Genomic DNA, 19,840 nt, shown 5'->3' with positions numbered 1-19,840 from the left:
CTCTGTGAAAGGAGGCAGCTGTGGCTCAGCCCAAGCCCATTGTTGCACTGCAGGAAAGTGGGCCCGGACCTGCTGGAGCGGACTTGTCAATGTCAGCTGGAAATCAGGTTTCACATAAAACCTCCTCACGTTCAAATGTCGGCAATGAATTTAAAACAGTTTTTAAAAACACCTTTAGGCCATGTCTTGGGGGGAAATACTCTCTTGCTCAAAAAGAGGAAAGTTTGCAAACTATCTTGTACAGCCCTCTGATTTTAGGATCAGAAAAGTTAGACTCAGAGGGGTGAGTTAGGAGGCTCGCCAAGGTCTCAGGGCCAGTCAGAGGCAGATAGGACCCAGATGCGTCCCACAGAACTAGGGGACCCCCCACTCTTGCTCTTGCAAGGGAACAATGACCCGGGCACAGCTGTGGCAGGTGGGGGAGGGGGAATGGAGGAAGTGTGGGGTGACACAGGCTGTTGGTACCTGAGGTTGCCTTGTTTGCTGGAGATCCTGAATTTGGAGTGCGGAACGTCTGGGTTTGGGTGGCTGGAGGAGTGCGGTGTAAGAGGGTGGCGCATCGGACCACGGAGGCCGAAGCTTTTTTCCCCGACTGGTTCGTCTGGGTCTTCGCGGCCACGAAGCGTGGAGACGGGGAGACCTCTGGATGTGAACACTCAGAGCCCGTGTCTGGATCGTCCGGTGGCTCCCACCCGGGGGCGGTACCTGAGAGGGTCACGCTCTCAGTCCCCAAGAGCCCTCGGAGCTGGCCGAGTGAGTGGCCTCTCGAGCCACAGCCCCCACCCCCGCCCCCCATGCTCGAGGGTGGACACCTCTTCTCAGTCCACAGAAAGCAAAGACGCTCGCTCCTACCTGGAGCCTGAGAAAAATCTGGGAGTCTAGAACCTTCCCCAGCTTCTCCTCGAGGCAAGCCTATCTCACATGTTCCCCTCCACTGGCCCCAAGGGTGCAGGCAGACAGGGATGCAGAGGCTCAGAGAGGGACCGGCACCACTCCAGGGTCACAGAGCAGCTTGGGATCGAGCTGCGATACATTTCCCAGGCTCCTAACTCATTTCATCCCATAGTTTACACCATCTGTTGACCTTCTCACATGAAATGCGGTCAAGCTGGAATTCCTACCTGGGCTTTCGCAGAGAAAGGAAGAGTTTTAGACAGGCTGGCTGATTGCTCTTCTAAAGAAACATAGGAGATATTTACACATAAAAGATATTTAAAAATAAGAGAACACAGTGATCTCTCCTTCCTGTGAAGTTGAAAGTTTAACTGGAGCAAAATACTCAGAGAATATGTGGATTTTAAAAAAGTAACCATGCAACTGAGAAGGAGAAGAGACCGGGGCACAGGGGTGGGGGCGCGGGGACTCCCTGAAGGAGAGGGGAGTGGAAATGAATTTGCAGCAAATGGGCATCGTGGGATCAAAGGCTGGAGGTTGAAATGAGTGGGAGCCGGGATCAACAGGGTCTACTCTGGGAAACCCTCCTGTGGATGTTAGTCTGAGGAAGAGAACTGGAGACCTGACACTCTGGCCACGATGGAGCCGCTGGTGTGGGACTAGCCCTCCTCCAGGTTCAATGGAAAGCTGGACTAAACACAACAGTGTTCAGACCTTGAACAGAAGCAGGTGCCGGGCTCCTGTCAATCATGGAAGAAGACCGCCCATGAGCCCCGTGACCACTCCCGCTCTCTGCCTGGGGAGACCTTCTGGACCATAAGGCAGAGGAGACGCCCAAAGCAAGCACCCCAGTCACCCTGAACTGAGGAGTCGGTGGTCAGAGTTCAGGGGTTCCAAGATGGCTGGAGTTGGAAGGGCAGAATGACAAAGAAGGGAGAAAGAAAGAGCCCCTGAAATGCGCAGAGAGACCCCCTGCAAAGCCTGGCAGCCGACAGCTACCACGGCTGCGAGTGAGTGAGGGGTCAGGGGTGTGCGAGGTTAGAGGATGTTTGAGCTCCCATTTGCCAGAGAGGAGACCTTGCTGAATACCTTGGGCATTCAGCTGAGACGCGGAAGAGCCAGGCCTTAGAGGGATTATGCTAACTCTTATCCAGGAGCAATACATTCCAAGACCTCCAATGAATGCCCGAAACCGCAGATAGTACTGAATCCTAGAGGTACTGTTTGTTTTTGCTTAGGCATAAATATTTGTGACAAATTTTAATTTTTAAATTAGGCATACTAAGAGATTAACAACAAGGACTGGTAAGAAAACAGAACAGTTATAACAACAGACTGTAATAGAGGTTATGTACATGGCGTTGGGGCCTTTATTAAAATCAGGCTTATTTGGAACACAAGCCCTGTGCACTGTGACAACCGATCTGATAACTGAGACAGCTACCACGGGGAGGGTAGTTACACAGCCTGGATAAGGCAGACAAAGGGATCTCTCCTGTTCCAAGAGGGACGGAGCAGGATGGCGTGAGATTTCATCCTGTTACTCAGAACAGTGTGCAACTTAAAATGTACACATTGTTCATTTCTGGAACTTTCCATTTAACATTTTTACACCACAGTTGACTAAAACCATGGAAAGGGAAACCGCGGATAGGGAGAGGCTACTGTGCTCCAGACCCACCCCAACACAGCTTACCATCGAGCCTCGGAAGCATCAAGCTAATCTGTATTAACTGCCTACCAGAACAGAAATCGACATTTTTCAAAGGAAGATAGCATAATCCAGACACACAACAATACTGCATCCACAACAGGCAGCACAGAATAAAAAAGGATGCCATCAGGTGGAGCAGGAAAAGGTGAATAATACTCAACAGGAAAAAATAAAACAGTCAACAGAAACATACAAAAATGACAGCAACCACAGAATCTGCAGACAAGGACCTTAAAGCAGCTATTATAAATATGCTCCCAAGATTTAAAGGATAACATGAACATAATGAAGAAAGAAATGATGTCAAACAGCACCAAGCAGAAATTACAGAGATAAAAAAATATGATAGCTAAAATGGAAAATTCACTTAATGGGTATTTCCAATGGAAAAAATGTAAGACACTGTAGAAGAAAAGATCAGCAAACGTGAGAACAGGGCACTTGATACAATCCAAATAGAAACACAGAGGGAAAACAAGGCTGAAACACTGACCACAGCTTCAACTGATCTGTAAACATCATAAAAAAAAAAAAGTAACATACATGTAAATAAAGTCTCAATAGGAGGCAAAAGAGAAATTCCGGAAGAAAAGAACTTATGAAAATACTGACTGAAAATTTTCCTTGATGAAAAATATAAACCCACTGATCCACAAAGCTCAATAAACCCCAAAGAAGATAAAGCCAAAGAATACTATACATCCATAATCAAATTAGTAAAGCCAGTATTATAGAGAAATATTTAAAATAATCCACAGGAAAAAAGATGCATTAAGTATAGAATAACAACCAGAATGACCTTTGACTTTTCATAAGACACAACATAAGAAGATAAAATAATGACATTTTTTAAAGTGCTAAAAAAATTTCTCAACCCAGAATTTCAGAGCCAGAGATGACCTTCAAAGGGTGAAATAAAAACATCTTCAGTTAAGAAAATCTTTCACCAACAGACCTACAATGTAAGAAATGTTCAAGGAAGTTCTTCAGGGAATAAAGGAAAAGGAAAATAGAGGAAATTCAGATTTATATAAAGAAAAAGTACAGAAAATGGTAAATATGTAATAAATATAAAAGGCATTGTCTCTCGTTTCTTAATTACTTTAACAAAGGGTTGACTGTTTCACGCAAAAAGTAATTGTTGGGTTTGTAACTTATTTAGACTATGTATGATATATATGTTAACACTTATATGATGTAAGAATAGCACAAAGGACAGGAGGGGAGTAAATGGAAGTATACTGTGATAAGGTTCTCACATAACATATAATGTGTTATGACATAAAGTCATAGTAGATTATAATACGTTAACGATATATATTCTAAACCACAAAGTAACCACTAAAGGAAAAGTAGTATAGGTGGAAAGCTAACAGAGGAAATTTTTTAAATTCTTGATTAATATTAAAGAAGGCAAGACAAAAAAATGAATAAGAAGAAATGAAACAAATAGAAATACAAGATAAAAAACTTACATCTAACCATATCAAAATAATATATTAAATATAAGTGGGTTAAACACTTCCTTTAAAAGGCAGGGATTGTCAGGCTGGATAAAGCAGTGAGAACCAACTACTAGTATATGTATGCACTTAAAGTATAAAAACACACAGAAGTAAAAAGCAAAGGATGAAAAGAGATATACCATGCAAACACTAATCCTAAGAAAGCTGGAGTGGCTATATTAATATCAGATAAAGTAGATTTCAGACAATGGGTATTACCAGATATAAAGAAGGGCATTGAACAATTTTAAAAGGGTCAATTCATCATGACATAAGGATCCCAAGTGTGTGCACCTAAAAACAAGTTTCAAAATGTATGCATCAAAACCTGACAGAACTAAAGGGAGAAACAACATATCTAGAATGAAAGTTGTAGATTTTAATTCTCCTCTCTCGGTATTTGGTAGAACAAGCATATGTTTTTTAAAAGCCTGGAAAGGTGTAGAGATTTAAACAATATTATCAATCACTGTAACCTAACTGACACGCCATGCAGGAAATACTCTTTCCAACTCATTCAGTAAGGCCAGTATTACTCTGATAACCAAATTAGACAAGAATGTTACATGAAAATAAAAGTACACTGCTGGTTGGAATGTAAAATGGCATAATCGCTTTGAAAAATAATTTGGCTGTTTCTTAAAAGTTAAACCTACACCTACTATATGATCCAGCCATTCCACTCCCAGATATTTACCCAAGAGAAATGAGGGCATTTGTCCATACAAAGACGTGTACAGAAATGTTCACAGCAGCTTTATTTATATTAGCTCTAAACTGGAACAACCCATGTGTCCATCCATAAGTGAATAAAAAAATTGTGGTATTTATACAGTAGGTCCTCAAATAATGTAATTTTGTTCAATGCCATTTCATTATAACATTGATGATATACTATAGGAACTTAACTCTTTTGTCAATTAGCTCATGGTAAAACTGGTTTTGTTATACATCATTTCACTTAAAATTACAGAACCTATTGACAACTTAAAGTGAGAACTTATTGTATCTAGACAACAGAAAATGACTACCCATCAACGAAAAGAAATGAAGTACGGATACATGCAAACACGAAGAATCTTAAAACAATATGGTGAGTGAAACAAGCCAGACAGCCCTATACAGACAATAAAAGAGTAAGATTCCATATATGCAATATTCTGGAAAATGCAGAGTAATCTATAGTGATAGGAAGCAGATCAGTGCTTGCCTGTGAATGGGGAAGTGGTGATCAAGGAATTCTAAAAGGGCACAAGGAAACTTTTGGGAGTGACAGATATGTTCATAACCGCTTTCCAAGGTTCAAAGCCAAGCTCCACCTCTTGTTAACCCCACAACTGCATTCAACTTATTCCGGAAATTTGGGAGAACAGAAGCAGCAGTGAAGGTGCTCTCCAAAGGCTGAAACCGTGGTTGCAGGCTGGCCTTGCAACTAACGTCTAAGTGCATTCTGGGTAGCATCCTCTCCAGGAACCAGGCAGCAGGACAGATGTCCACACACAGCTGCCAGTACGGCCCATGGAAAGAGGGATCCTCAGAGGGCCCAGGCCATGGAGTTCAAGCCCAGCCACAGGGCTGATGACTCAGCACCAGCACCACTAGTCAAATGGATGCGTCATGCCCACCAAGCGGAAACTGTATCCTCCCCCTCCAACCAGGACCAGAACATGTGGTGGGAAATGGATGGCCGATACATCCCTAGCCTCACTGGCAGGACGGGTTCCTCTAGTTGGGCCACCTGGTCTACCTGCCTGACGGTTTGGAGATGCCTAGAATTCAGACCTCTGGGCTGGAAAGACCTCAAGAGCTTCCACAGAAGGGAAACGTGAGCCCGAGAAGGGAAGTGACAGGCACAGGTCAGAGGCTGAGTAGAACAAGAATCCTCACCCAGTTGTGGGTCTCAGGATGGGAGCTCTCGCCCATGGGAGACCCCCCACCTCTGCTGCTCTGCCCAGCAGGGAGGACTTCCGGGGGAAGCTGCCTCCACCGTCCTCTAAGTTCTGGACACCTTCCTGCCCACCTGAATGCCTTTGGGGGGCCACGTGCCTGTGCTGCTATTTTTGGGTCTTTAAAAGGGTCATGGGCCTCCCAGACCTTACGCAGCTTAAACCCCTGCTGACCTTGCATAACCTCTCCCTGTCTCTGGACCTATGACTCCCCGTTTAGAGATTGTGGAGTGGGATCCGCACAGCTCTGTCCTAAGAAACAAAATCGGGGGTACCTCCGCTCCTAAACATCCTGCCCTGGGAAGTTGGTTAAGCCCCGCCTCCATCTGGATTTTGGCTGAGGACTGAAGGCCTCCAGCTCATATACTAGGAATGGAAGGGTGATGGAGCCCGCTCCAACATCCAGAAGTGGCACTGAGGAATCGGCAGCATCAGGAGAATGGAAGGCTGCTATGTCCCTGTGGGAAGAGCCCTGAGAACCATTTCCCTTCTGGACGGAAAGATTGGAAGCCAGACACAGGAGGGGCCTGCCCCAGGTCACATGCAAGCCTACGAATCCCCGGGGATCAACACCCAGGGCTCTGAGTCCTGGCTTCGCATTCCAGCTTCGCACCCTTCCCACCACCAAGGACCAAGAGGAGCTGTCCTGTCCAGGTGGCCATCTCTTGCCCGGGTTAGGCTCTGCATGGGTTCAGACTGCGGCTGCACCACGAGGTGCTGGCTTTGGGGCTGGGGATTCAGGAACATGATTTGGAGGTGCTTAGAGGAGGTGGGGACAGAGCCACTGAAGGACTTGGATGAATGGTGCCCACCCTCTGAATCCACGGTTGGAAGACGCGGGCTTTCCTGGCTTAACGGTGGGGCTTTCCCAGCTATTCAAGTAAGGTGGCCCCAGGTCACACCTGGACACCTAGAGACTGGCCCAGATCAAGTTCACCTTTAGTTTCACCCTCCCCTAGTAACACCCCAGAGCCTGGCACTACAGCTTGGCCCACCCCTCCCCCAACAACAGAAGGTACTCACTGATGGGGGCGTGTAAGGCCACGTGCTCCTGGTAGGGTGTGTAGTACTTGTACTGCTTTCCGCAGAATTCACAGGTGTAATTGCCGGTTTCTGTCCAAGAAGGAGATAAAAGTGTGGGAACAGGCGCCTGGTTCCCATCCAGAAGCAGCAGCGTGCTCCCTCCCCCCAAACTCCTCCTCATTCGGGGACAACAGACTAGAATTGGGAGCCTGCTTGAGTCAACTACTATCTACGTTCAAATCCCAGCTCTGCCATTTGGAGCTGTGTGACCTTGGGCAAATCTCTTAACCTCGCTGTGCCTCAGTTTTCCTATCTGTAAAACGGGGGTAATAATAGGACCACCTTATAGGATTGCTGTGAGGATTAAATTTCTATGTCAAGTGCTTAGAACAGTACCTGGCACACTCTGTTCTCCCTCATCGCTCCACCCTCAGGCCCCGGTGCTCTGGAAATGGGTGCTGACCCAAGCTGACGTCCAGTGCCAATCTCTCTACCAGCCCCTTTGCAATGGCCACACTGGGGTCCCCTCATCTCCAGGACCTTTCCCTGCCCCCAAGCACCCCATGCCCCCCAGCAGAAGAGGTCACTTCTTCCTCTCAGGTCCCACCAGACTTTATTTTTACCTCTCTTTTGGGTCTGCCTAACTTCTTTCTTCTTAAAAATTTCTGATGTAATATTGTTCACTGGGGGAAAATTATAAAATATTGATAAATACAAAATTTTTTTAAAAAAATAAGAGTAATTTCAATCATCTGTAATCCCCAAAACAAAGAGTAGCAGCTACCCCTCGGGTAGAACGTGCACCTTGCACCTTGCCCCGGACCCCGCCCCTCACTCCCCTTACACCGACATCATCTGTCTGGCTGCTGCGGGCCTTGAATGGGCGGCCCCGATCTATATCCTCTTTGTAACCTGGTGCATTCGATCGACAATACTTTGTGGACATCTTGCCTAATCAATAAACTTCGATCTCTCCTGCACTTATTGGCTGCATGGTTCCCACTGGACTTTAGAATTTGCTGCGCTGGTCTCCTACATCAGGGGACATTCAGAATGTCTCCCAAAATTTTCCCATATATATATATATATATATATATATATATGTAATGCTATGATCCACATCCTTGTAGAAATTTTTGCACATGTGCTCATTATTTTTGCACATCATTGCAAAATAAAAGATTAGTGTGCATAATCTCTGCACATTATTTCCACGGGATAAATGAAGGGTATGCATTTTTTAAGGCTTTTGATAACCAAAGCACCAACTACCTATCAAAAGGTTGGGCCAATCGGTATCTCAATCAGAAAGATGGGAAGATGACTGTTTCCATACATGGTAGCAAGCATTAGATACTATCATCTTCTTAAGCTGTGGCTGACAGGGGAAACCATAATGCACTGCTGATTTTATTCCCCACCTCTCTGAGTCGCAAGGAAATTTACTGTTTTTCATGTTTACTTGCAGTTTTTCTTTCATGACTTTTCTGTGTTTACCGCCAATGTTTCTATAGGGATACTTACCTTTTTTAAATTGCTAAGACTCCGTAGATTAGAATACCAACATTTTATTCTTTATATTAGTTACAAGTATTTTTGCTCAAATTGGCTTCTTACTCTGTTTGTGGGATTTCTGTCTCAATATAGAAACTTTAAAATTTGCTTGTAGTTAAATGATTTTTTGTAACTGAGTCATGAACACTGGAAAAGATCTATTTGCTATTTGCAGGATTCAAAGTTGTTAGGTCACCTGTATCCCTATGTAATCTTATTTGTCTACCTGCTCTGCCAAAGACTCACTGTAAGAAATCCTCCCTTTTCATGGTATTTCTACATTTATTTTGTGTAGCCTATCTAATAAAAGGGTAATATGCAAATTAACTATCACTCTGTCACAAAGATGGAGGCGCCCATAGCCACAAGATGGCAGTGCACAGTCCTCTCAGCCCCGCCGGAGTCCCCCAGTCCTGGGGGGGCGGCTGCTGAGAGTGGGCAGCATGAGCGGCCTGGCGGAATGCTTGCTTCGTCGCCACGGCGATGAGGCAAGCATTCTACCCCGGCCATGGAGGGCCTCTGGGCAGCGGGCGCGGAGCGGGTAGGCCCTGCAGAGAGCAGAGAAGCACGGGGAGGGGGCCTAAGCCGTCAGGGCTCCCGGACTGGAGAGGGCTCCCAGATTGGAGAGGGTGCAGGTCAGGCTGAGGGACCCACCCCCCGTGCACGAATTTCGTGCACTGAGCCTCTCGTTTAGAATAATGTTGTTTGATGCCCAAAGGCTCAGGGATCCAAACCTTCACTGCGAACGGTGCCCTTTGTTACGATTGCCCTGTTTTGTAGCGCAGTCCTTCTCAAAGTGAGGTCCCTGGGCCAGCAGCAGCAGCAGCAGCAGCACCTGAGAATCTGTTGCAAATTCTCAGGACTTAACCAAGATAGACTGAAAGAAGAATTCTAGAGATGGGATCCAGCAACCCATGTTTTAATAGACCCCTTAGAAAATTCTAATGCTCGGGAACGTTTAAGAACCACATTTTATTAGTTTGCCTGGCATTAATGTTATTAATTCTTGGTAATTACTTCATCAGGTTCTCCTTTCTACATGTTTGCATGTGCCTAGAGACATCTCCCTGAATTTCCCTGTGCTTTCATTCATTAAACAGATACTGTGCCAAATGCCGGCACAAAAAATGTTGAGCAAAAAATCATGGTTCCCGCCTTCAAGGAGCTTACAGTCTGGAAAAGGAGAAAGAAAAATCAAATGATCATGCAAATTTATAACTGCAACCATGGCGGTGGGTGCTCTTAAAGGAAACATTCACAGCGCTATGAAAATTCTAATCAGGAAACCAATGTAGTTAAGGAAGCAGCAAAGAGTTTCCTGAGAAAGAGAAAAGATAATGAATTAACTAGGCATGTCTCTAATAAGGCATTAATAATTGGATTATTTTAAATCAACCTGAGAACCTTTGTCTTTTAATAAAGGAGATCATGCCATTTGCTTTGATGGCTATATCTGACTTGGTTTCACTTGTTTTATGATTATCTTTTTTTCCTTTGCTCCACCCTTCTGGTTTGTTCAACTTCATCCAACAAAATTTCAGTTGTTTGATACATGGACTCTTTTCTTTGCATTTCCATTATCCTCCAATATTCAATTATTTCCCAACATTCTCCATTGTTTCAGACAGTGTATAAGATATATTTCTCTAAATGTTATAATCAAGCAGGAAATGATATTTTCATTCTATTGCCATTGAGAAGGGAGTTTAACTCAGTGCTCCTCAAACTTGAACATGTATAAGAATCACCTAGAGATTGTTACAACACAGATCGCCGGGCCCCACCCAGAGGTTCGGATTCCACAGGCCTGGCGTGGGACTTACGAATTTCTGTTTGTAGGAGATGCTGCTGCTCGGGGGGACCACACTAGGAGTAGGACTGGTTTAACCGACCTTTACTGTATCCCTCACTATTCCTGCCTTCTTGTGTTTTTAAACTAATTTTTAATATTTTAGGATAATCCTTGTCTTTTGCATTAATTTTTACAATCAGAATTGCAACTATGTGTGTGTGTGTGTGTGTGTGTGTGTGTATAATATATATATTTTAAATTCATTTCAGAGAGGAAGGGAGAGGGAGAGAGATAGAGAAACATCAATGATGAGAGAGAATCATTGATTGGTTGCCTCCTGCACACCCCACACTGGGGATAGAGCCCGCAACCCGGGCATGTGCCCTGACCGGGAATTGAACCATAACCTCCTGGTTCATAGGTTGACATTCAACCACTGAGCCATGCAGCCAGGCGCAACATTTTAAGCTTACTTCTAGTTTATCTGGCTTTATTGGTAGTATTCAATACTGAGAATTATTTCCTCATATTGAAGCCCTTAAGTGTGTTCTACTCCTTAGAGAATAACTTCAAGTAACTTCTTGAAGATGGGGACATAGAAGTTATAGTATGTTTTTGAGATCTGGCTTTTTCCTTTACACATAAATCACAATTTGTCTAGATATAAAATTCTTAGATTACAACTTTTTCCCTTCAAAACGATTTCATTATTTTTGGCATTTAGTATTGCAGAAAAGACCTCTGAGACATGTCCATTTTGGATCCATTTGTATATAACTTGCTTTTTAAAAAAATATTTAGATGGCCATATAATTTTTCTTTTTATATGTATAGTTTTGACAATTCACTAAGATATATTTAGTTAGGGATCTCTTTATACTGACTCTACCTGACATAAGACAAGCCCTTAAACCTACATACACAGGCCTTCCTTCAGCTGAGCAAATTTTTCTTCTATTATATCTTTACAGTATTGCTTCTGTCCCACTGGTACAATATCATCAATGATCTGGAACTGGTTCCCCATTCTCCATATTTATCATGTTTCCCTCTTATTATCTCATCTGTTCAAATCTGTCCTTCACATCATTAATTCCATTTCCATAGACTGACTCTGCTCTTTACTACCTGCAATGGAAGTCTTAGTTCTGTTCTTATATTTTCAGCTTCTCTGCAATCCTTCCTCACCTCACACTTCTCTCTCTGCCCTTTTGTCTTATCCTGCTGCTTTTTCACCATACAACTCCGGGCTCCTTTTTCACAGGGTTCATGCTATGAACTGCATTGTGTCTTCCACAAATTCAGATGTTCACACCCTACCTCCCAATGTGATGGTATTTGGCCAAAAGTAATCTCAACAGAACCCAACCATGCTGGCACTCTGCTCTCGGTCTACCAGCCTGTAGAACTGTGAGAAAATAAATTTCTGTTGTTTAAGCTACACATTGTTCAAGCAGCCCAAGTAGCCCAAGACAGGGCATATTTTTCTTATAATCAACTGTGGCTGCCAGACGGATTTTTCATCTAGATTTTGCAGTAGATCACTTTCGGAGGTATGCTCTTCCCCTGAGTCTCCTAAATTATCTTTTTCTTGTGATGTGGAATTTCATAGCTCCCCATGGTTTTATTTGTTTGTTTGTTTGTTTATTTTCCAAGTTAGTCTCCCTTATCCACATATAAAAATCAAATAACCTGAAGTCAAATCCAGACTTACTCTGTTTCCGCTGGCACTAATGAACTGCTTTGAATCTTCTCATTATCATGGTAGACCATTACCCTGGTAAAAATTCTCAGATCTGGAGCTGGAGAGCAAGCTGACACACAGGACCCCTTAGACCAGCTCCCTCACCTAGCAGGACGCCTCTGCTCTGCCATGGCTTTGGCTTCCTCCTCAAGTACCTAACTCTCTAATTTGCTCAGCTGATGTGGATGGGGAAGGTATACTTCCCAGCATGCAGTGCTGCCAGGTTTCTTCCTCTCCCCCGACCTACAACTGCTACTTGTGGCAACTAGCCTCTTCACAGCGTGCCATGCTGCTACTGGCTCCTCTTAATCTACGCCTCATCGGTTTTAGGGTTCTGTGGCATTGGCCTGCTTGTAAGAAGTGTCAGGAGCCCAAGCAGCAGCAGTCTTAATTCACAAGGCAGCTCCTGAGTGGTAACAAGGGACAGCATCACACTATTCTAGCAACCTTCCATAGTGCCAAGCTGGGAGCAGCGGGGCAGGGGGTGTGGGGGCGGGGAGAGGGATAGACACGACAAACCCAGTTCAATTTTCTCAATGCAATTCGGTACTCCCTCTGCATCATCTGTGATAATTCCTCCCAGGTCCTAGCACGGGTTGCTGTAAGGCTTAGTCACCGATGGATAGAACAAGTTTCATCTTGTTCTGCACCATCTGGGTAATAGGGACCACTTATTTAATGCTTCCATGTAAGTGTCAAGGACTAATCCCTTTATAAGTATAATCTGAGCTAATCTCCATGACAATCCTGAGGGGAGTTTCATTGTCCTCACTGCATTTCAGAATTAAGGAAATGGTGGATTAGAGAGATTACAGTATTTGCAGGATGTCCCAGGGTGATTAGGTGTAGAGCTGGGATTCATACTTGGGATGGCTCTTAAGCTCTCACTCTCAACTACCCCTTGGCAGCACTGCTCACGTGTGACGCCCTGAATATGAGCCAGGTGCTGGCTGGACACCTGACCCATGCACCCTGCAGAACAGATCGCCGTTCTTGTCCCAATTTACAGAGGAGTCAAAGGAGACTCAGAGTGGGTACGCAGCCAGTAAACTGGTGATGCCAGCATTCAAACCGGGGCCTGCTGGACTCCAAAGCCCATTTTCATAATTCTAATGCTAGACAGACATGGAAGGGTAGTGCTATGCTGTGACTCCCTGTCCTGTATCTGTCCTGGACCAGGTCTGCGTCACATCTGGATCTCCCACAATCTACCTCCTGGCAGTGTTTGTGTTGAGATTTTCATCATTTTATCTTCAAGATTATTTTAATGTCACTGTTTACTGAACGTTTCCTATGCATATGACAAGCACAGTGCTAACCACTTTACAGATATTATCACATCTGCAGTTTCCTGAGAGTTGAAGAGCAAAACTCAAGCAGGCAATTATCCCCTATGAGGAAGGAGGAAGAAAAGGCATCCAGGGGCCCAGCAATGCCTCCCAAGGGCCTGGGGCCAAGCGGCTTCACCGTGGAAGTTCCCTCGATCCCCTTCCCTCAGATCTCCACATCCTTTCATTCTATGTCTGTGTGTATATTTTCGCAGGCTGCCTTCGTCCTTAGCGCGATGAGGCAGAGTCCATGAAGGTCTTCCTTGCCGGTAGTAAGACAGGCACAGGAAGTAAATGTACATTTTTGAAGGGCTGGACCAGTCTCACTTGTGAGACCCTCCCACCACCACCAGTCCATTCTCCACGCAGCCAAAACGGTCTTCCTAAAATGCAGATTGAATTAAGTCCCTTCCCCATTTAGTACACGTTCCCGGCTCAGCTCACTCCCCTCAGGATTAGGTCTTTAGGTCTAAATAACTTTGTCCGGTATGCGAGCCTCTCCAAGACCTGAATTCACAATCGACTGGCCTTTCAATTCCCAGAAAAGTGCTGCTCTCCTGCCTTCGAGGGGGATGCAGGGGGTCGTCCCCACCCTGGTCCCCACTCAGAAGCCTCATGGATCCCCAAGGCTGGTCAGGCACCCCTGGCACCCCCAGCCGCCCGTGCTTCTAGGTATGCTGTAACCATTCCTTACTGACCTGCCGGCTCCCTCCCGTATTCCCCACAGGGAGGGCCCCATCTGTCTTGCTCACGGCTGCGTCCCCACAACACTCAATACAGCTGTGCCGAAAAGGCAGCTCACGTGAGTGGCTCCTGCCCGCCCGCGGGGGGGGGGTTTCTAGGACAAGGACAGATTGTCTGCAAATGGCTCCCCTGGACAGCTCCACTGGCTGATAAACCCCTTCAGGTGACAATAACAAGTTGTTTTCCGAGCACCTATTATGTACCAGGCACTGTGCTAATTAACAGGTGATTGATAGCCAGGATCTCATTTAATCCCCCAACAAACCTGTGGGGAAATGTCACCCTCATGCCACAGGTGAGGAGCCGAGGCTCAGGACGGCTAACAGACTGCCAGGGCACCAACCAGGTGCTGCCTTCCCTGCTCTGACCTTGACCCTGTGCTGTCCTGCTTCTCAAAAGCCAAATCTCAACACTGACTGGCCCATTTGACAGGTGGGCAAAGTGAAAGGAGGCCAGTGGCTCGCTAGCCAGGCGTTACTGCCGGATGAGCAATGCCACCTTCTCCCAGCAGCGGAACCAACCTTGCCACCCTCAGCCAGCCTCCGCCTGTCTCCCCACCCAGCCCCCGCCCCCACCCCAAGGAGCAGCCCGCATACTTGGCCCGATTTTCTGGAATGGTTCCGGGGGTTCTTCCTTCACCTCTTCAGCGGCCACGACGCCTTGGTCGAAGGGGTCTGCGGGAGAACACACGGCCCTTAGTGCCCTGGTCACCAGGCCGCGGGAGCCTAGCAGGGACCAGGGAGGTGGCCAGCCACCAGGTACTTACCTGCCCGATTCTCGGGGGCCCCTTCCACACTAAACACTGCGCCGGGGCAGGAGGCAGCAGCCGCAGGAGGAGAAAAGCAAACAGGAGCCCTGTTAGTCCCCACCCCGCCGCTCCCAGCCCCTGTCCAGGTGCACTTGCCCTTTTGGCCTGGGGGCGCGGCCCTGGCCAGTGTGCAGGCCCAGAAAACCAGCGGCCACAGGAGGGTGCATCCCAACCAGGACACAGCTGTGTCTCCATGCCTCTCCCTCCCACGGCAGGGCCTAGCACCCATTTGAGGGCCCGGACAGGAGAAAAAGAGAGAGAGACCGGGAGGAGAGGAAAAAGGAGGCGAGAAGAAGGATGAGCCAGTCGGTGGGAAGCCGGGCTGTCGCAGCTGGAGATGGGCTGGGGGTGTGCGGCTCCAGAGGGAGCCCCCAAGATCCTCCCAGACCCAAGACCCTATTTCTAGGATTCTTCCGTTTCCAAAAACAAATTACCTAAATTTATTGATCTAATTCCTAACTCTCTAATCTAAGACACTCAAATACCATCATTCATTTTTAAAAACTGGTTTAATTTCACCAGAGCATGAGAATACTCAATATGAAATCACGTAATAAATTGATATAAAATTGTGGGTATTCGACTGCTTTTGATCTACAAAGCTGGCAATTTCATTTGGGTTCCCCTCCTCAGAAGTATATATGGGAGTGGGGTGTGGGGGGGGGGGCAATGGTAAGATATGTACACATATAATACCTTAATAAAAAAATAGAAAAAAAAAAGAATGGAGTAGACAAATATACTCACATATACTGATATGTGAATACACAAAACAATAGAAAAAAAAAAAAAGAAGAATAAGTATATATGGAGTGTGATGGGGACCTTTTCTCCCCAGGATCCTCAGGGGTTGGGCACGTCCCTCATGGTCTAGCTGCTGCATGACCTTCCTCTGGGTAGGCGGAGGGAGGGGAGGGCTGCAGGGAGGGGAGGGGCCAGAGACAGGGCCCTGAGTCGGGGTCTCTCTATGGGACTCACTCCCCAGGAGGGAGGGGCCTGGCTCACCATCCACCGCGTGCAGGTCTCGGTGCTCTTGGAAGCAGCTGTAGTACTTGTACTTCTTGCCGCAGATGTCGCACGTGTACCTGAAATTGTCTGTGAAGGATGGAAAGACAACACGTGGTCACCAGGGCTTCAGTCACGTGGGGTGGAGTTTTGGGGGCCAGCTCATCCGCCTCAGGAACCAAAGAAAGGACAAGCTCAGACTGGCCCCAACTGGTGACTCCACAGAGAACCAGTTGGGAGACCGGGAAGCCCTGAGGTGACTTTCAGACCAACCCCCAATCCCACCTCCTGTGAGCTGAGCTCCTAAGGGCCGGGTCACAACTGGCTCCACCTCCCTCCGTATTCACGAGTCCTTGCATCTGAGGGTTACTACGTCCTCACAGGGAAACTGAGGCTCAGAGGGACCCACCCCAAGCCCCACAGCTAAGCGGGCCCGTGGTAGGCAGCTTCAGAGATGGCTCCCAATGACCCTGGCCTCCTGGTGTTCATGTCCTGTGTGTTTCCTTCCCCCGGAGCCTGGGCAGGACCCAGCGACTTGCTCCTAATGAAGAGAACGCGGTGAAGTGACGGAACCACTCTGAGAGCAGCCAGAGGACATGACCCGTCCGGCGCACACCATCTCGCTCTCGTTAGCAGATGTGCTGTGAGCTGCCCCGCAGAGACCAGGGGGCGGCCTCGGGTGAGCAGCCGGTGGGCTAACTGAGGCCCTCAGTCCAAGAGCCTGGGAAGGACCCGTCCTGCTAACAGCCACAGAGTGCGTGTGCAGGGAACTGGGTGTGGAGTTAACCTTTTATTTTCTTCGTTGAGGGATGGGTAAGTGGGTAGATGCCTCTCTGTGTGACCGTACAATTTTTCTAACCAACAAATGAAAGATGCCCGGACTAAAGGCGTGGAACCTCGTCTCTACGCCCACCTCCACCCCCAACAAGCGGTATGACTTCTCTCTGGGACTCAGGAGCCTCATCTGCAGGACAGGAAGGCTGGGCTTGCTATTCTGCCCGACTCCATGGCCGGGCTCCCGTGACGAGGCTGGCGTGTGAGGAAGCCAGACTTTCTGAGCAGACACGGCTGGCCTGGGTCAGGGTAGGGGTGCAGCACTGGAAATAAAATAAAGCACACTGCCCATGGGGAGGAAGGGAAAAGCGAGGGGAGGACTAAAAACAGCTCCGGCTACAGAGTCCTTAACAACCTGCGGCAACAGCAGAAGCCAGACGGAACACAACATATCATTGAGGGGCTGCCGGCGAGGCCAGGGGCCCGGAATAGCCGAGGGAGGACAGATAACCGGGGAAGTTCTTTAAATGGGTGGCTGACCACAGGCAGACCATGGGAGCCGGAGGGGAAGGGAGCTATTGCGGGAGAAGGAGCCGGGGGGCCAGGCTGGGGCGAGGCGGGGCTGGGGAGGAGGGCCAGGCCTTCACCTCCTCCCAGCCCTGGGCCCGCTGGCAGGTGCTGGCCAACCTGAGCCTCTGATTCTTCTCCAATAACAGGAAGAGTAGCCTCAGGCCTGCCTGCCTATCACGGGTAAGAATCAAAGAGAATCAAAGAGAGAGCGATGGAGAAGTGCCTCAGGGGGCGTGTTCTTAGGACCCAGTGCTTTAGCCCCAGGCACCCGTTTTGGATTTTTCTTGGGGGGGTGTTTATATTTTAAGAAGCTTTTGATGGTGGTCTAACAAATACATAGAAAGAACGGGAGATCCTATCTGAGCTGCACGCAGGGATGAGCAGTAGTGACAGGGGCGTCTGGTGGCCTGCGAAGTCTAAAATGTTTACTACATGGTCCCCTACAAAAAGTGGGGTACAAATCCTAAGTGCGCAGCTTGTTCAGTTTCCATAAACCCAAAACACCTGTGTGACCAGCGCCCAGCTCAAATGTCACCCCAGAAGCCCGTCCTAACGGTGACCAGGACGCTGACTCTTCCAGCATGAACTCACGTCCCCAGTCTTAGCACTTCCTGTACACAGACCTAAGGAGGGACTCTTGTCCCGGCTTCCTTTGCGAATACTGTCCGCGGGTAAGACACGCTGCTGTGTGTAAGTCTGTATCTCCGCTTCGCAATGCTGTGCTGCAGTCCTTCGCGGGAACACCGTGACTCATTTATCCCTTCGACCTACTGGGCGCTCACTCGGGAGGTCTCCGGTTTGGAGCTGTTACACACAGTGCTGCGAAGAGCACCCCAGTTCCCATCTCAGGGTGGACATGCGCACACATTTCTGCTGGGGATACACCTGGGGTGAAGCCGATGGGCTCCGAGGCTCAGGGCTGTTGGGTAGGGACGGTTGCATCCCAGCCCACAGCCTTCTGGCTGCGGTCACCAGGCCCGTGGGTTTAGATGTGGAGGGAGGGCTAGCAGGGCCTGTGAGCAGCAAAGCAGAACCACATCCCAGTGACTGGTGCCCACGGGTGCTCATGAGATAACTCTCTGAAGCAGGGGCTCCCAAACATCGGCTATGGAGCCCCAGACCCATGAGTGGGAGCCACAGAACAGAGGCAACTGCACCCGCTGGGCCCTCCTGGAAGTGCCTGGGCGCACCTGCCAGCGAAGGGCCCTGGGAAGTCTACAGCAAGAACACGTTCCTCTTCGCAAGGCTCAGGGTTTCCCCGGGCTGTGTGGCCAGAGAACCCTTTCCTGACAGAACCCCGACTATGTCTGGGAACTCACTTTGGTAAAAGGCTGTTCTGAGGTACATCCAATTTCCTAAGGACCCACTGGCCCCAAAGCCTGGACCATGAAAAATGTGTTTCCCAGAAGCCACTTGGGACCTCCTGGTGATGGGGGTTTGGGGGGATAAGAGCATCTCCTTCCACCCCTGGGTCTCTCACCCCCGTCCCAGAAGCCCACAAGGAGAGGAAATATACTCACTGCCTTGGGAGGCTCCCTCCCCTGAGGTGGCTTCAGTGTCTGTAAGAGAAAAGGCAGAGGGGGAGGGGGAGGGGGAGGGAATGAATGAGAAGGAGGTGAGTACACCTGACCAACGGCAGGGCTGGTGAACACAGTACAACATGCCCAGGGGCACCCTCTCCAATGCAGAATGCAAGGAACTGAGCCTCTCAGTTCTTCCCCGCCCATTGGTCAAGGCCCTGACCCAGCCTTCTCTCCCTGTCTGCCAGGCTCAGGGAGTGTCAGGCATCAGCCCCCTGTCCCCTCAGCTTCATTGTCCTCATCTTCAGAATGGAGAGGGCCACCCCGCCCCCACTCCAGGGCCATAGTGGGGAGCATGCGCGATGACACCGAGCAGCACTGAAGCATTCTGGGAGAAATCAGGCCTGTGAGGAGCAGGCAGGAGGCACTGGTGTCAGAAGTCTGGTGGCATGTCCTGCTGCCCCCCCCACCCCACCCCCAAGTAAAGGAAGCTCCCCCTCTCCTCCTGGGGGTCTCCCTCCTACTGCAGAAAGAGCGAGAAGCCTAGGGCTCGCAGGGCCTCTGTAGTCATCCAGGAGGGGCCCAGGTGGAAAACCAGGCAGAGAACGGGGAGTCCCCTGACTCTGCCTAGGGGCACACCACTCACCTCGGTGTGCGCGTACGTGGGTCTGGAAACAGTTGTAATACTTGTACTTCTTGCCACAGATTCCACACTCATAGGACCCTGGAAAACAGGCAAGAAAGGGCCCGCTCAGCCAGCACCCAATACAGGCAGCCAGGAGGCCCCAGAGCCTGCGGGGATGCCTCCGGGCACTGCTGGCTCTGCTCAAGGGGCAGGGCTCGTCCACTGGCCGTCTGGTCCCCAGTAAGCGAAGAGGCAGCAGGGCCCAGCAGGGACATCCCGAGGCCATGGAAGAAG

At 48.4% G+C, this 19,840-nt stretch overlaps 1 protein-coding gene across 15 annotated transcripts in view; it reads right to left on the bottom strand.

Moving 5' to 3' along the window:
- ZNF618 (zinc finger protein 618) overlaps positions 1 to 19,840 on the bottom strand; it is a 151,122-nt gene that overhangs the window by 18,856 nt on the left and 112,426 nt on the right. For 4 of the 15 annotated variants that reach the window (XM_079790142.1, XM_079790151.1, XM_079790149.1 and 1 more), the window contains exons 4-11: positions 19,568 to 19,645; positions 18,922 to 18,960; positions 16,058 to 16,147; positions 15,011 to 15,046; positions 14,841 to 14,918; positions 7,706 to 7,765; positions 7,083 to 7,172; positions 466 to 705 (exon numbers count right to left, since the gene is read on the bottom strand). In XM_079790142.1, coding sequence (XP_079646268.1) covers positions 466 to 705; positions 7,083 to 7,172; positions 7,706 to 7,765; positions 14,841 to 14,918; positions 15,011 to 15,046; positions 16,058 to 16,147; positions 18,922 to 18,960; positions 19,568 to 19,645 — 711 coding nt within the window. The remainder of the gene's footprint in view (positions 1 to 465; positions 706 to 7,082; positions 7,173 to 7,705; positions 7,766 to 14,840; positions 14,919 to 15,010; positions 15,047 to 16,057; positions 16,148 to 18,921; positions 18,961 to 19,567; positions 19,646 to 19,840) is intronic. The other 11 variants (XM_079790143.1, XM_079790145.1, XM_079790144.1 and 8 more) reach the window with 6 other exon arrangements.

Source organism: Cnephaeus nilssonii (genome assembly GCF_951640355.1).
Source record: "Cnephaeus nilssonii genome assembly, chromosome: 14".
Classification (NCBI taxonomy): domain Eukaryota; kingdom Metazoa; phylum Chordata; class Mammalia; order Chiroptera; family Vespertilionidae; genus Cnephaeus; species Cnephaeus nilssonii.
This window is presented reverse-complemented; position numbering and strand designations above follow the sequence as displayed.